Raw genomic sequence first — 16,882 nt, 5'->3', positions numbered from 1 at the left:
CTCCCTCCCTCCCTCCCTCCCTCCCTCCCTCCCTCCCCCTCCCCCTCCCTCCCTCCCTCCCCCTCCCTCCCCTCCTCCCTCCCTCTCTCTCTCTCTCTCTCTCTCTCTCTCTCTCTCTCTCTCTCTCTCTCTCTCTCTCTCTCTCTCTCTCTCCCTCTTTCTTTCTCTCGCTTTCTCTCCGTCTCTCCCTCTCTCTGGTCTGGTCAGGATATCCTGTGGTCTGAGTGCTCTCTTATCCTCTCTGGCATGGACAAAAACAGGAAGTGTGTGCCCATGCTCTGACGCTGGAGGTGACCTCATATCCTTTAGCCTACCTCACTTCGTTGGGGTTGAGTGATGTGTGTATGCCTGCTGCTCTATTCCTTGCAGGCTACAGTGTTTTCTGGTGTTTTCTGGTTCTCTCTGGTTCTAGACCAGTCCTGTCACCTCATACTGGTCTCCCAGGTCTAACTCAGGGCCTGATCCTAATGGAGAGAGAATCACCGGCTGACACTGTCCTGGTCTGGTGCTGTACTGACAAGACACTGTCCTGGTCTGGTGCTGTACTGACAAGACACTGTCCTGGTCTGGTGCTGTACTGACAAGACACTGTCCTGGTCTGGTACTGAGAAGACACTGTCCTGGTCTGGTGCTGTACTGACAAGACACTGTCCTGGTACTGTACTGACAAGACACTGTCCTGGTCTGGTGTTGGACTGACAAGACACTGTCCTGGTCTGGTGCTGTACTGACAAGACACTGTCCTGGTACTGTACTGACAAGACACTGTCCTGGTCTGGTGTTGGACTGACAAGACACTGTCCTGGTGCTGTACTGAGAAGACACTGTCCTGGTCTGGTACTGACAAGACACTGTCCTGGTCTGGTACTGTACTGACAAGACACTGTCCTGGTCTGGTACTGTACTGACAAGACACTGTCCTGGTCTGGTACTGTACTGACAAGACACTGTCCTGGTCTGGTACTGTACTGACAAGACACTGTCCTGGTCTGGTACTGTACTGACAAGACACTGTCCTGGTCTGGTGTTGGACTGACAAGCACTGTCCTGGTCTGGTCCTGACAAGACACTGTCCTGGTCTGGTGCTGTCCTGACAAGACACTGTCCTGGTCTGGTACTGACAAGACACTGTCCTGGTCTGGTGCTGAACTGACAAGACACTGTCCTGGTCTGGTGTTGGACTGACAAGACACTGTCCTGGTCTGGTGTTGTACTGACAAGACACTGTCCTGGTCTGGTGTTGGACTGACAAGACACTGTCCTGGTGCTGTCCTGACAAGACACTGTCCTGGTCTGGTGTTGGACTGACAAGACACTGTCCTGGTCTGGTGTTGGACTGACAAGACACTGTCCTGGTCTGGTACTGACAAGACACTGTCCTGGTCTGGTACTGACAAGACACTGTCCTGGTTTGGTGCTGTACTGACAAGACACTGTCCTGGTCTGGTACTGTACTGACAAGACACTGTCCTGGTCTGGTCTGGGACTGACAAGACACTGTCCTGGTCTGGTCTGGGACTGACAAGACACTGTCCTGGTCTGGTACTGACAAGACACTGTCCTGGTCTGGTACTGACAAGACACTGTCCTGGTCTGGTGCTGTCCTGACAAGACACTGTCCTGGTCTGGGACTGACAAGACACTGTCCTGGTCTGGGACTGACAAGACACTGTCCTGGTCTGGTGCTGTCCTGACAAGACACTGTCCTGGTCTGGGACTGACAAGACACTGTCCTGGTCTGGGACTGACAAGACACTGTCCTGGTCTGGTACTGACAAGACACTGTCCTGGTCTGGTGCTGTCCTGACAAGACACTGTCCTGGTCTGGTGCTGGACTGACAAGACACTGTCCTGGTCTGGTGTTGGACTGACAAGACACTGTCCTGGTCTGGTGCTGACAAGACACTGTCCTGGTCTGGTGCTGTACTGACAAGACTGAACCAAAGAGAAGGGAGACAGGACCACATTTGTGGGTTTGGAGGCTGTAGAGAAACACAGACAGAGGATAAACTAAGCCTGTGTGTTTGTGTGTTTATTTTAGTTATTTTGAGCCTCTACTTTGAGGAGGAAGAGGTGGAGGAAGGTAAATAGAAGATGTATGGCCAGCTGATCACTGTATCCATTGAGAGTAGTTGAATGCCTCTTTCTCTCTGTTGCAGACACACACACCCTAACCCCCCCAGCCCAGCCCAGTCTACCCTAACCCCCCCAGCCCAGCCCAGTCTACCCTAACCCCCCAGCCCAGCCCAGTCTACCCTAACTCCCCCCAGCCCAGTCTACCCTAACTCCCCCCCCAGCCCAGTCTACCCTAACCCCCCAGCCCAGCCCAGTCTACCCTAACTCCACCCCCAGCCCAGTCTACCCTAACTCCCCCCCCAGCCCAGTCTACCCTAACTCCCCCCAGCCCAGTCTACCCTAACCCCCCAGCCCATCCCAGTCTACCCTAACCCCCCCCCAGCCCAGTCTACCCTAACCCCCCAGCCCATCCCAGTCTACCCTAACCCCCCCCAGCCCAGTCTACCCTAACTCCCCTCCCCCCAGCCTAGTCTACCCTAACCCCCCAGCCCAGCCCAGTCTGCCCTGTCAGAGGCAGAGGAGGCCATTCTTTCCTGTGTCAGGTTCTCCTCACCACCCTTTCCTTCAGCACCACCCACTCTGCTCTGACTGTTTTGGTTAAGTGTGTGTGTGTGTGTGTGTGTGTGTGTGTGTGTGTGTGTGTGTGTGTGTGTGTGTGTGTGTGTGTGTGTGTGTGTGTGTGTGTGTGTGTGTGTGTGTGTGTGTGTGTGTGTGTGTGTGTTTGTTTGTGTGTGTGTGTTCCATGCCAACGGTATTGTTCTTCTATTACAGCTGTGATGCTGTTATTTCACATATCTGTGTCATGTGTTTCCCATGGTAAGGCTTTAGGGGGGGGGGGATCAGTGGGCTGTAGTCTCCCCCCATTGTGGAGCTTTCTCCCCAGGCCAGCCCTCTCATAACACCACAGGCAGTACTGGAGGTATGAAACAATCACATGAGGATAGTTGATCCATGTGTGTGTCCTCAATGGCCATCTGTGAGATTGAGAGAGAGAGAGATGGACATGAGAGAGAGATGGACATGAGAGAGAGATGGACATGAGAGAGAGATGGACATGAGAGAGAGATGGACATGAGAGAGAGAGGGACATGAGAGAGATGATATAGAGAGGGACATGAGAGAGATGATATAGAGAGGGACATGAGAGAGAGAGGGAGAGAGGACATGAGAGAGAGAGGGAGAGAGGGGCATGAGAGAGGAGAGACATGAGACATGAGAGGGAGAGAGGACATGAGAGAGAGAGAGGGAGGGAGAGGGACATGAGAGAGAGAGAGAGGGAGAGATGAGAGAGAGAGAGAGAGAGAGAGAGAGAGAGAGAGAGAGATGAGAGGGAGAGAGAGGGACATGAGAGAGGCATGAGAGGGAGAGAGAGAGAGACAGAGAGGGAGAGAGAGAGAGAGAGAGGGAGAGAGGGATGAGAGAGAGAGAGGGGAGATGAGAGAGAGAGAGACATGAGAGAGAGACATGAGAGAGATGATATAGAGAGGGACATGAGAGAGATGATATAGAGAGGGACATGAGAGAGATGATATAGAGAGGGACATGAGAGAGATGATATAGAGAGGGACATGAGAGAGATGATATAGAGAGGGACATGAGAGAGAGAGAGGGACATGAGAGGGACATGGAGATGAGAGATGATATGAGAGGGAGGGAGAGGGCATGAGAGGGAGGCATGAGAGGGACATGAGAGAGGCATGAGAGAGGCATGGAGAGAGGGACATGAGAGGGAGGGAGAGGGACATGAGAGGGAGGGAGAGGGACATGAGAGGGAGGGAGAGGGACATGAGAGAGGGACATGAGAGGGAGAGGGGGACATGAGAGGGAGGAGAGGGACATGAGAGGGAGGGAGAGGGACATGAGAGGGAGAGAGAGGGGCATGAGAGGGAGAGAGAGGGGCATGAGAGGGAGAGAGAGGGGCATGAGAGGGAGGGAGAGAGAGAGGGAGAGGAGAGAGGACAGGGAGGGAGAGGGACATGAGAGAGGCATGAGAGGGAGGGAGAGGGGCATGAGAGAGGCAGAGGCATGAGAGGGAGGGAGAGGGACATGAGAGAGGCATGAGAGGGAGGGAGAGGGACATGAGAGGGAGGGAGAGCATGAGAGGGAGGGAGAGGGACATGAGAGAGGCATGAGAGGGAGGGAGAGGGACATGAGAGGGAGGAGAGGGACATGAGAGGGAGGGAGAGGGACATGAGAGGAGGCAGAGGGGAGGGAGGGAGGGGAGAGGGAGGCATGAGAGGGAGGGAGAGGGAGGCATAGGGACATGAGAGGGAGGAGAGGGACATGAGAGAGAGGGAGAGGGACATGAGAGAGGCATGAGAGGGGGAGAGGGACATGAGAGGGAGGGAGAGGGACATGAGAGGGAGGGAGAGGGACATGAGAGGAGGGAGAGGACATGAGGGGCATGAGAGGGACATGAGGGGAGGAGAGAGGGGCATGAGAGGGAGAGAGAGGGGCATGAGAGGGAGAGAGGGGGACATGAGGGAGGGAGAGGGACATGAGGGAGGGAGGGAGAGGGAGGCATGAGGGACATGAGAGAGGCATGAGAGGGACATGAGAGAGGCATGAGAGGGGCATGAGAGGGAGGGAAAGGGACATGAGAGGGAGGGAGAGGGACATGAGAGGGAGGGAGAGGGACATGAGAGGGAGGGAGAGGGACATGAGATGGAGGGAGAGGGACATGAGGGACATGAGAGGGGCATGAGAGGGACATGAGAGGGAGGGAGAGGGACATGAGATGGAGGGAGAGGGACATGAGGGACATGAGAGGGGAGGGAGAGGGAGGGAGAGGGACATGAGAGGGACATGAGAGGGAGGGAGAGGGACATGAGAGAGGCATGAGAGAGGCATGAGAGGGACATGAGAGAGGCATGAGAGGGACATGAGAGGGACATGAGAGAGGCATGAGAGGGACATGAGAGGGACATGAGAGGGACATGAGAGGGACATGAGAGGGACATGAGAGGGACATGAGAGAGGCATGAGAGGGACATGAGAGGGACATGAGAGAGACATGAGAGAGGCATGAGAGGGACATGAGGGAGAGAGGGGCATGAGAGGGACATAGATAGAGAGAGAGAGAGAGAGAGAGAGAGAGAGAGAGAGAGAGAGGGACATGAGAGCGAGAGGGACATGAGAGGGAAATGAGAGAGAGGGACATGAGAGGGAGAGAGAGGGACATGAGCGAGAGAGAGGGACGAGAGAGAGAGAGGGGCATGAGAGAGAGAGAGAGAGAGAGGGCATGAGAGGGACATGAGAGGGGCATGAGAGGGGCATGGAGAGAGAGAGGGGCATGGAGAGAGAGAAAGAGAGAGAGGCATGTGAGAGAGAGAAGGGCATATGAGATGGGGGGAGGGAGGGAGAGAGACAGACGCGAGAGAGAGACGCGAGAGAGGGCGGGACATATCATCAATGGGCCCTGAAGCTCGATTTGTCCTGATTGGAACCAGCTTGTTGTTGCTGCTGTTTTATTAATGATTGTTATCTGTTGAGGCCAGGAGAGCTCTGACTATATACAGGACAACTCTCTCTACCACCCTGACTATATACAGGAGAACTCTCTCTACCACACTGACTATATACAGGACAACTCTCTCTACCACACTGACTATATACAGGACAACTCTCTCTCTACCACACTGACTATATACAGGACAACTCTCTCTGACTACCACACTGACTATATACAGGACAACTCTCTCTACCACACTCTACCAACTCTCTCTCTACCACACTGACTATATACAGGACAACTCTCTCTCTACCACACTGACTATATACAGGACAACTCTCTCTCTACCACACTGACTATATACAGGACAACTCTCTCTCTACCACACTGACTATATACAGGACAACTCTCTCTCTACCACCCTGACTATATACAGGACAACTCTCTCTCTACCACACTGACTATATACAGGACAACTCTCTCTCTACCACACTGACTATATACAGGACAACTCTCTCTACCACACTGACTATATACAGGACAACTCTCTCTCTACCACACTGACTATATACAGGACACTGACTATATACAGGACAACTCTCTCTACCACACTGACTATATACAGGACAACTCTCTCTATTCCACCCTGACTATATCACTGACACTATACAGGGCCATAGTAACCTATATCACTGACACTATACAGGGCCATAGTAACCTATATCACTGACACTATACAGGGCCATAGTAACCTATATCACTGACACTATACAGGGCCATAGTAACCTATATCACTGACACTATACAGGGCCATAGTAACCTATATCACTGACACTATACAGGGCCACAGTAACCTATATCACTGACACTATACAGGGCCATAGTAACCTATATCACTGACACTATACAGGGCCATAGTAACCTATATCACTGACACTATACAGGGCCATAGTAACCTATATCACTGACACTATACAGGGCCATAGTAACCTATATCACTGACACTATACAGGGCCATAGTAACCTATATCACTGCCACTATACAGGGCCATAGTAACCTATATCACTGACACTATACAGGGCCACAGTAAACTATATCTGGGCCACAGTAAACTATATCACTGACACTATACAGGGCCATAGTAACCTATATCACTGACACTATACAGGGCCATAGTAACCTATATCACTGTAGACTGACTCAACTCATCAACACAACACAATGACTGTGTCATGTTGTTGTTGATCTATACAGGCTCTGCAGAAGCTGGCCAGTCAGTACCTGAAGAGGGATTGGCCAGGCATCAAACCTGACGACCAACGCACAGACTACAGGTGAGTAGAAGACTCTTGCTGACATCACACTGTTTCTTGGTTGGCTTGCAGTCTTCCTCTTGCGTAAACTGACTGTGTGTCTAGGAATGTGTATGCTGTGTGGCGGTCCTATCTGGAGGGGACAGTACAGGTGACTCAGTCTCGCGTCAACGTGTGTGACAACTACAAGAATGAGATCTCAGACCCTGCTAAAACTGTACGGCTATACAAGGAACAGCAGCTCAAAAAGGTAATGCTGTGTGTGTGTCCCATATCCTAGTATATCATCTGTGTGTCCCATATCCTAGTATATCATCATCTGTGTGTCCCATATCCTAGTATATCAACATCTGTGTGTCCCATATCCTAGTATATCATCTGTGTGTCCCATATCCTAGTATATCATCATCTGTGTGTCCCATATCCTAGTATATCATCATTTGTGTGTCCCATATCCTAGTATATCATCTGTGTGTCCCATATCCTAGTATATCGTCTGTGTGTCCCATATCCTAGTATATCATCTGTGTGTCCCATATCCTAGTATGTCATCATCTGTGTGTCCCATATCCTAGTATATCGTCTGTGTGTCCCATATCCTAGTATATCGTCCGTGTGTCCCATATCCTAGTATATCATTGTCTGTGTGTCCCATATCCTAGTATATCGTCCGTGTGTCCCATATCCTAGTATATCATTGTCTGTGTGTCCCATATCCTAGTATATCGTCTGTGTGTCCCATATCCTAGTATATCATCATCTGTGTGTCCCATATCCTAGTATATCGTCTGTGTGTCCCATATCCTAGTATATCATCATCTGTGTGTCCCATATCCTAGTATATCATCATCTGTGTGTCCCATATCCTAGTATATCGTCTGTGTGTCCCATATCTTAGTATATCGTCTGTGTGTCCCATATCCTAGTATATCGTCTGTGTGTCCCATATCCTAGTATATCGTCTGTGTCCCATATCCTAGTATATCGTCTGTGTGTCCCATATCCTAGTATATCATCTGTGTGTCCCATATCCTAGTATATCATCTGTGTGTCCCATATCCTAGTAGATAATCTGTGTGTCCCATATCCTAGTAGATAATCTGTGTGTCCCATATCCTAGTATATCGTCTGTGTCCCATATCCTAGTATATCGTCTGTGTCCCATATCCTAGTATATCGTCTGTGTCCCATATCCTAGTATATCATTGTCTGTGTCCCATATCCTAGTATATCATTGTCTGTGTCCCATATCCTAGTATATCATTGTCTGTGTGTCCCATATCCTAGTATATCATCTGTGTGTCCCATATCCTAGTATATCGTCTGTGTGTCCCATATCCTAGTATATCATCATCTGTGTGTCCCATATCCTAGTATATCATCATCTGTGTGTCCCATATCCTAGTATATCGTCTGTGTGTCCCATATCCTAGTATATCGTCTGTGTGTCCCATATCCTAGTATATCGTCCGTGTGTCCCATATCCTAGTATATCATTGTCTGTGTGTCCCATATCCTAGTATATCGTCCGTGTGTCCCATATCCTAGTATATCGTCTGTGTGTCCCATATCCTAGTATATCGTCTGTGTGTCCCATATCCTAGTATATCATCATCTGTGTGTCTCATATCCTAGTATATCATCATCTGTGTGTCCCATATCCTAGTATATCATCTGTGTGTCCCATATCCTAGTAGATAATCTGTGTGTCCCATATCCTAGTAGATAATCTGTGTGTCCCATATCCTAGTAGATAATCTATGTGTCCCATATCCTAGTATATCGTCTGTGTGTCCCATATCCTAGTATATCATCATTTGTGTGTCCCATATCCTAGTATATCATCTTTGTGTGTCCCATATCCTAGTATATCATCTGTGTGTCCCATATCCTAGTGTCCCATATCCTAGTATATCATCTGTGTGTCCCATATCCTAGTATGTCATCATCTGTGTGTCCCATATCCTAGTATATCGTCTGTGTGTCCCATATCCTAGTATATCGTCCGTGTGTCCCATATCCTAGTATATCGTCTGTGTGTCCCATATCCTAGTATATCGTCTGTGTCCCATATCCTAGTATATCATTGTCTGTGTCCCATATCCTAGTATATCATTGTCTGTGTGTCCCTTATCCTAGTATATCATTGTCTGTGTCCCATATCCTAGTATATCATTGTCTGTGTCCCATATCCTAGTATATCATTGTCTGTGTGTCCCATATCCTAGTATATCATCTGTGTGTCCCATATCCTAGTATATCGTCTGTGTGTCCCATATCCTAGTATATCATCATCTGTGTGTCCCATATCCTAGTATATCATCATCTGTGTGTCCCATATCCTAGTATATCGTCTGTGTGTCCCATATCCTAGTATATTGTCTGTGTGTCCCATATCCTAGTATATCATTGCCTGTGTGTCTCATATCCTAGTATATCGTCTGTGTGTCCCATATCCTAGTATATCGTCTGTGTGTCCCATATCCTAGTATATCATCTGTGTGTCCCATATCCTAGTAGATAATCTGTGTGTCCCATATCCTAGTAGATAATCTGTGTGTCCCATATCCTAGTAGATAATCTATGTGTCCCATATCCTAGTATATCGTCTGTGTGTCCCATATCCTAGTATATCGTCTGTGTCCCATATCCTAGTATATCATTGTCTGTGTCCCATATCCTAGTATATCATTGTCTGTGTGTCCCTTATCCTAGTATATCATTGTCTGTGTGTCCCATATCCTAGTATATCGTCTGTGTGTCCCATATCCTAGTATATCGTCTGTGTCCCATATCCTAGTATATCATCTGTGTGTCCCATATCCTAGTATATCATCATATGTGTGTCCCATATCCTAGTATATCATCATCTGTGTGTCCCATATCCTAGTATATCATCATCTGTGTGTCCCATATCCTAGTATATCGTCTGTGTGTCCCATATCCTAGTATATCATCATCTGTGTGTCCCATATCCTAGTATATCATCATCTGTGTGTCCCATATCCTAGTATATCATATCCTAGTATATCTGTGTGTCCCATATCCTAGTATATCATATCCTAGTATATCATTGTGTGTCCCATATCCTAGTATATCATTGTCTGTGTCCCATATCCTAGTATATCATTGTCTGTGTCCCATATCCTAGTATATCATCTGTGTGTCCCATATCCTAGTATATCGTCTGTGTGTCCCATATCCTAGTATATCATCATCTGTGTGTCCCATATCCTAGTATATCATCATCTGTGTGTCCCATATCCTAGTATATCGTCTGTGTGTCCCATATCCTAGTATATCGTCTGTGTGTCCCATATCCTAGTATATCGTCTGTGTCCCATATCCTAGTATATCATTGTCTGTGTGTCCCATATCCTAGTATATCGTCCGTGTGTCCCATATCCTAGTATATCATCTGTGTGTCCCATATCCTAGTATATCGTCTGTGTGTCCCATATCCTAGTATATCATCATCTGTGTGTCCCATATCCTAGTATATCATCATCTGTGTGTCCCATATCCTAGTATATCATCTGTGTGTCCCATATCCTAGTAGATAATCTGTGTGTCCCATATCCTAGTATCCTGTGTGTCCCATATCCTAGTAGATAATCTATGTGTCCCATATCCTAGTATATCGTCTGTGTGTCCCATATCCTAGTATATCATCATTTGTGTGTCCCATATCCTAGTATATCATCATTTGTATATCCTAGTATATCATCTGTGTGTCCCATATCCTAGTATATCGTCTGTGTGTCCCATATCCTAGTATATCATCTGTGTGTCCTATCCTAGTATGTCATCATCTGTGTGTCCCATATCCTAGTATATCGTCTGTGTGTCCCATATCCTAGTATATCGTCCGTGTGTCCCATATCCTAGTATATCATTGTCTGTGTGTCCCATATCCTAGTATATCGTCCGTGTGTCCCATATCCTAGTATATCATTGTCTGTGTGTCCCATATCCTAGTATATCATTGTCTGTGTGTCCCATATCCTAGTATATCATCATCTGTGTGTCCCATATCCTAGTATATCGTCTGTGTGTCCCATATCCTAGTATATCATCATCTGTGTGTCCCATATCCTAGTATATCATCATCTGTGTGTCCCATATCCTAGTATATCGTCTGTGTGTCCCATATCCTAGTATATCATCTGTGTGTCCCATATCCTAGTATATCATCTGTGTGTCCCATATCCTAGTATATCATCATCTGTGTGTCCCATATCCTAGTATATCATCATCTGTGTGTCCCATATCCTAGTATATCGTCTGTGTGTCCCATATCCTAGTATATCGTCTGTGTGTCCCATATCCTAGTATATCATTGCCTGTGTGTCTCATATCCTAGTATATCGTCTGTGTGTCCCATATCCTAGTATATCGTCTGTGTGTCCCATATCCTAGTATATCATCTGTGTGTCCCATATCCTAGTAGATAATCTGTGTGTCCCATATCCTAGTAGATAATCTGTGTGTCCCATATCCTAGTAGATAATCTATGTGTCCTATCCTAGTATATCGTCTGTGTCCCATATCCTAGTATATCGTCTGTGTCCCATATCCTAGTATATCATTGTCTGTGTCCCATATCCTAGTATATCATTGTCTGTGTGTCCCTTATCCTAGTATATCATTGTCTGTGTGTCCCATATCCTAGTATATCATTGTCTGTGTGTCCCATATCCTAGTATATCGTCTGTGTCCCATATCCTAGTATATCATCTGTGTGTCCCATATCCTAGTATATCATCATATGTGTGTCCCATATCCTAGTATATCATCATCTGTGTGTCCCATATCCTAGTATATCATCATCTGTGTGTCCCATATCCTAGTATATCGTCTGTGTGTCCCATATCCTAGTATATCATCATCTGTGTGTCCCATATCCTAGTATATCATCATCTGTGTGTCCCATATCCTAGTATATCGTCTGTGTCCCATATCCTAGTATATCGTCTGTGTGTGTCCCATATCCTAGTATATCGTCTGTGTGTGTCCCATATCCTAGTATATCATCTGTGTGTCCCATATCCTAGTATATCATCTGTGTGTCCCATATCCTAGTACATCATCTGTGTGTCCCATATCCTAGTATATCATCTGTGTGTCCCATATCCTAGTATATCGTCTGTGTGTCCCATATCCTAGTACATCATCTGTGTGTCCCATATCCTAGTATATCATCATCTGTGTGTCCCATATCCTAGTATATCGTCTGTGTCCCATATCCTAGTATATCATCTGTGTGTCCCATATCCTAGTATATCGTCTGTGTCCCATATCCTAGTATATCGTCTGTGTGTGTCCCATATCCTAGTATATCGTCTGTGTGTGTCCCATATCCTAGTATATCATCATCTGTGTGTCCCATATCCTAGTATATCGTCTGTGTCCCATATCCTAGTATATCGTCTGTGTGTGTCCCATATCGTAGTCTATCATCTGTGTGTCCCATATCCTAGTATATCATCTGTGTGTCCCATATCCTAGTACATCATCTGTGTGTCCCATATCCTAGTACATCATCTGTGTGTCCCATATCCTAGTACATCATCTGTGTGTCCCATATCCTAGTATATCATCATCTGTGTGTCCCATATCCTAGTATATCATCTGTGTGTGTCCCATATCCTAGTATATCAACATCTGTGTGTCCCATATCCTAGTATATCATCATCTGTGTGTCCCATATCCTAGTATATCGTCTGTGTGTCCCATATCCTAGTATATCATCATCTGTGTGTCCCATATCCTAGTATATCATCTGTGTGTCCCCCTAGTATATCCTGTGTCCCATATCCTAGTATATCGTCTGTGTGTGTCCCATATCCTAGTATATCGTCTGTGTGTGTCCCATATCGTAGTATATCATCTGTGTGTCCCATATCCTAGTATATCATCTGTGTGTCCCATATCCTAGTACATCATCTGTGTGTCCCATATCCTAGTACATCATCTGTGTGTCCCATATCCTAGTATATCATCATCTGTGTGTCCCATATCCTAGTATATCGTCTGTGTCCCATATCCTAGTATATCGTCTGTGTGTGTCCCATATCCTAGTATATCGTCTGTGTGTGTCCCATATCCTAGTATATCATCTGTGTGTCCCATATCCTAGTATATCATCTGTGTGTCCCATATCCTAGTACATCATCTGTGTGTCCCATATCCTAGTATATCGTCTGTGTGTCCCATATCCTAGTATATCATCTGTGTGTCCCATATCCTGGTATACAATATGTGTGTCCCATATCCTGGTATACAATATGTGTGTCCCATATCCTAGTATATCATCATCTGTGTCCCATATCCTAGTATATCATCATCTGTGTGTCCCATATCCTAGTATATCGTCTGTGTCCCATATCCTAGTATATCGTCTGTGTCCCATATCCTAGTAGATCATCTGTGTGTCCCATATCCTAGTACATCATCTGTGTGTCCCATATCCTAGTATATCATCATCTGTGTGTCCCATATCCTAGTATATCGTCTGTGTGTCCCATATCCTAGTATATCATCATCTGTGTGTCCCATATCCTAGTATATCGTCTGTGTGTCCCATATCCTAGTACATCATCTGTGTGTCCCATATCCTAGTATATCATCTGTGTGTCCCATATCCTAGTATATCATCATCTGGGTGTCCCATATCCTAGTATATCGTCTGTGTGTCCCATATCCTAGTATATCATCATCTGTGTGTCCCATATCCTAGTATATCGTCTGTGTGTCCCATATCCTAGTACATCATCTGTGTGTCCCATATCCTAGTATACAATATGTGTGTCCCATATCCTAGTATATCATCATCTGTGTGTCCCATATCCTAGTATATCATCATCTGTGTGTCCCATATCCTAGTATATCATCTGTGTGTGTCCCATATCCTAGTATATCATCATCTGTGTGTCCCATATCCTAGTATATCATCATCTGTGTGTCCCATATCCTAGTATATCGTCTGTGTGTCCCATATCCTAGTATATCATCATCTGTGTGTCCCATATCCTAGTATATCATCATCTGTGTCCCATATCCTAGTATATCGTGTGTCCCATATCCTAGTATATCGTCTGTGTGTCCCATATCCTAGTATATCGTCTGTGTGTCCCATATCCTAGTATATCATCTGTGTGTCCCATATCCTGGTATACAATATGTGTGTCCCATATCCTAGTATATCATCATCTGTGTCCCATATCCTAGTATATCATCATCTGTGTGTCCCATATCCTAGTATATCGTCTGTGTCCCATATCCTAGTATATCGTCTGTGTCCCATATCCTAGTAGATCATCTGTGTGTCCCATATCCTAGTAGATCATCTGTGTGTCCCATATCCTAGTAGATCATCTGTGTGTCCCATATCCTAGTATATCGTCTGTGTCCCATATCCTAGTATATCATCTGTGTGTCCCATATCCTAGTATATCGTCTGTGTCCCATATCCTAGTATATCGTCTGTGTGTGTCCCATATCCTAGTATATCATCTGTGTGTCCCATATCCTAGTATATCATCTGTGTGTCCCATATCCTAGTATATTGTCTGTGTGTGTAACCTCTGTGTGTAGACTATCATATGTGTGTGTGTAACCTGTGTCTCTCTGCGTTGTGTGTAGAGTATAGAACAGTTGAATCGTATCCAGGTGGAGCTGCAGGACTCTGTGAAAGACCTGGCCAAAGCCAAGAAGAAATACTACGACTCAGAACAGGTGGCTCAGGCCGTTCGAGAGAAGGCTGACATCGAGGCCAAGTAGGTGGACAGACCTCTCAACCCTAACCCAACCACACTCAGACCTACCTCTCAACCCTAACCCAACCACACTCAGACCTACCTCTCAACCCTAACCCAACCACACTCAGACCTACCTCTCAACCCTAACCCAACCACACTCAGACCTACCTCTCAACCCTAACCCAACCACACTCAGACCTACCTCTCAACCCTAACCCAACCACACTCAGACCTACCTCTCAACCCTAACCCAACCACACTCAGACCTATCTCTCAACCCTAACCCAACCACACTCAGACCTACCTCTCAACCCTAACCCAACCACACTCAGACCTACCTCTCAACCCTAACCCAACCACACTCAGACCTACCTCTCAACCCTAACCCAACCACACTCAGACCACGGGAAGTCAAAGTGTGAAAGAGAGATGAAGATGGAGAAAGAGCGTAGTAGTAGTCGTAGCAGTAGCAATACCAGTAGTAGTAGCAATATCAGTAGTAGTAGCAGTAGCAATACCAGTAGTAGTAGCAGTAGCAATACCAGTAGTAGTAGCAGTAGCAATACCAGTAGTAGCAGTAGTAGTTGTAGTAGTAGTAGCTGTAGCAATAACAGTAGTAATAGCAGTAGTAATTGTAGTAGCAGCAGCAATACCAGTAGTAGTAGTAATAGCAGCAGTAGTAGTTGTAGTAGCAGTAGTAATTGTAGTAGTAGCAGCAATACCAGTGGTTGTAGCAGTAGCAGCAGTAGTAGTAGTAGTTGTAGCAGCAGTCGTAGTTGTAGCAGGAGTAGTTGTAGCAGGAGTAGTTGTAGTATTAGCAGTAGTAGCAGCAGTAGTTGTAGCAGCAGTACTAGCAGTCGTAGTTGTAGCAGCCATAGTAGCAATAGTAGCAGTAGTAGTTGTAGTAGTTGTAGCAGGAGTAGTTGTAGCAGCTGTAGTTGTTGTAGTAGTAATATTAGCAGTAGTAGTAGTAGTTGCAGTAGTAGTAATAGTAGTAGTAGCAGTAGCAGTAGTTGCTGCAGTAGTAATAGCAGTATTAGTTGTAGTTGTAGCAGCAGAAGTTGTAGCAGCAGTAGTTGTTGTAGTAGTAATATTAGCAGTAGTAGTAGTAGTTGCAGTAGTAGTAATAGTAGTAGTAGCAGTAGCAGTAGTTGCAGCAGTAGTAATAGCAGTATTAGTTGTAGTTGTAGCAGCAGAAGTTGTAGCAGCAGTAGTTGTTGTAGTAGTAATATTAGCAGTAATATTAGCAGTAGTAGTAGTAGTTGCAGTAGTAGTAATAGTAGTAGTAGCAGTAGCAGTAGTTGCAGTAGTTGCAGCAGTAGTAGTAGTAGTTGCAGCAGCAGTAGTAGTAGTAGTAGTAGTTGTTGCAGCAGCAGTAGTAATAGTAGTAGTAGTAGTTGCAGCAGTAGTAGTAGTAGTAGCAGCAGTAGTAATAGTAGTAGTAGTAGCAGCAGTGGTAATAGTAGCAGCAGTAGTAATAGTAGTAGCAGCAGTAGTAATAGTAGTAGCAGCAGTAGTAATAGTAGTAGCAGCAGCAGTAGTAATAGCAGCAGCAGCAGTAGTAATAGTAGCAGTAGTAGCAGTAGTAGTAGTAGTAGCAGTAGTAATAGTAGTAGCAACAGCAGCAGCAGTAATAGTAGTAGCAGCAGCAGTAGTAATAGTAGTAGTAGTAGCAGCAGTAGTAATAGTAGTAGCAGCAGCAGTAATAATAGTAGTAGCAACAGTAGTAATAGTAGTAGTAACAGCAGTAGTAATAGTAGTAGTAACAGTAGCAGCAGTAGTAGTAGTAGTAGCAGCAGCAGTAGTAGTAGTAGCAGTAGCAGCAGTAGTGTAGTCCTTCAGTAGTAGTAGTTGGTAGCAGCAGTAGTAAAGTAGTAAGCAGTAGTAATGTTCGTAGCAGCAGCAGTAACAGTAGTAGTAGTAGCAGCATAGACTGTAAGTAGCAGCAGCAGTAGCAGTTGCTAGCTAAAGGCAGTATTAGCAGTAGTAGTAGTAGTAGCAGCAGTAGTAATAGTAGTAGCAGCAGTAGTAATAGTAGTAGCAGCAGCAACAGTAGTAGTAGTAGCAGCAGTAGTAGCAGTAGTAGTAGCAGTAATAGCAGTAGCAACAGCAGCCGTAGTAGCAGTAGTAATAGTAGTAGTAACAGCAGTAGTAATAGTAGTAGCAGCAGTAGTAATAGTAGTAGCAGCAGCAGTAATAGTAGTAGTAGTAGCAGCAGTAGTAATAGTAGTAGTAGTAGTAGCAGCAGTAGTAATAGTAGTAGCAGCAGCAGTAATAGTAG

The 16,882-nt window shown here is 45.9% G+C and overlaps 1 protein-coding gene across 1 annotated transcript in view; it reads left to right on the top strand.

Annotated features, from left to right (window-relative positions):
- Positions 1 to 16,882, top strand: part of LOC124005772 (F-BAR and double SH3 domains protein 2-like) — a 132,105-nt gene that overhangs the window by 60,816 nt on the left and 54,407 nt on the right. The window contains exons 4-6 of the mRNA XM_046315296.1: positions 6,783 to 6,862; positions 6,947 to 7,091; positions 14,486 to 14,619. Coding sequence (XP_046171252.1) covers positions 6,783 to 6,862; positions 6,947 to 7,091; positions 14,486 to 14,619 — 359 coding nt within the window. The remainder of the gene's footprint in view (positions 1 to 6,782; positions 6,863 to 6,946; positions 7,092 to 14,485; positions 14,620 to 16,882) is intronic.

This window comes from Oncorhynchus gorbuscha, linkage group LG19 (genome assembly GCF_021184085.1).
Source record: "Oncorhynchus gorbuscha isolate QuinsamMale2020 ecotype Even-year linkage group LG19, OgorEven_v1.0, whole genome shotgun sequence".
Taxonomy (NCBI): Eukaryota; Metazoa; Chordata; class Actinopteri; order Salmoniformes; family Salmonidae; genus Oncorhynchus; species Oncorhynchus gorbuscha.
Note: the sequence above shows the minus strand (reverse complement) of the source record. Positions and strands in the feature narration are given on the sequence as shown.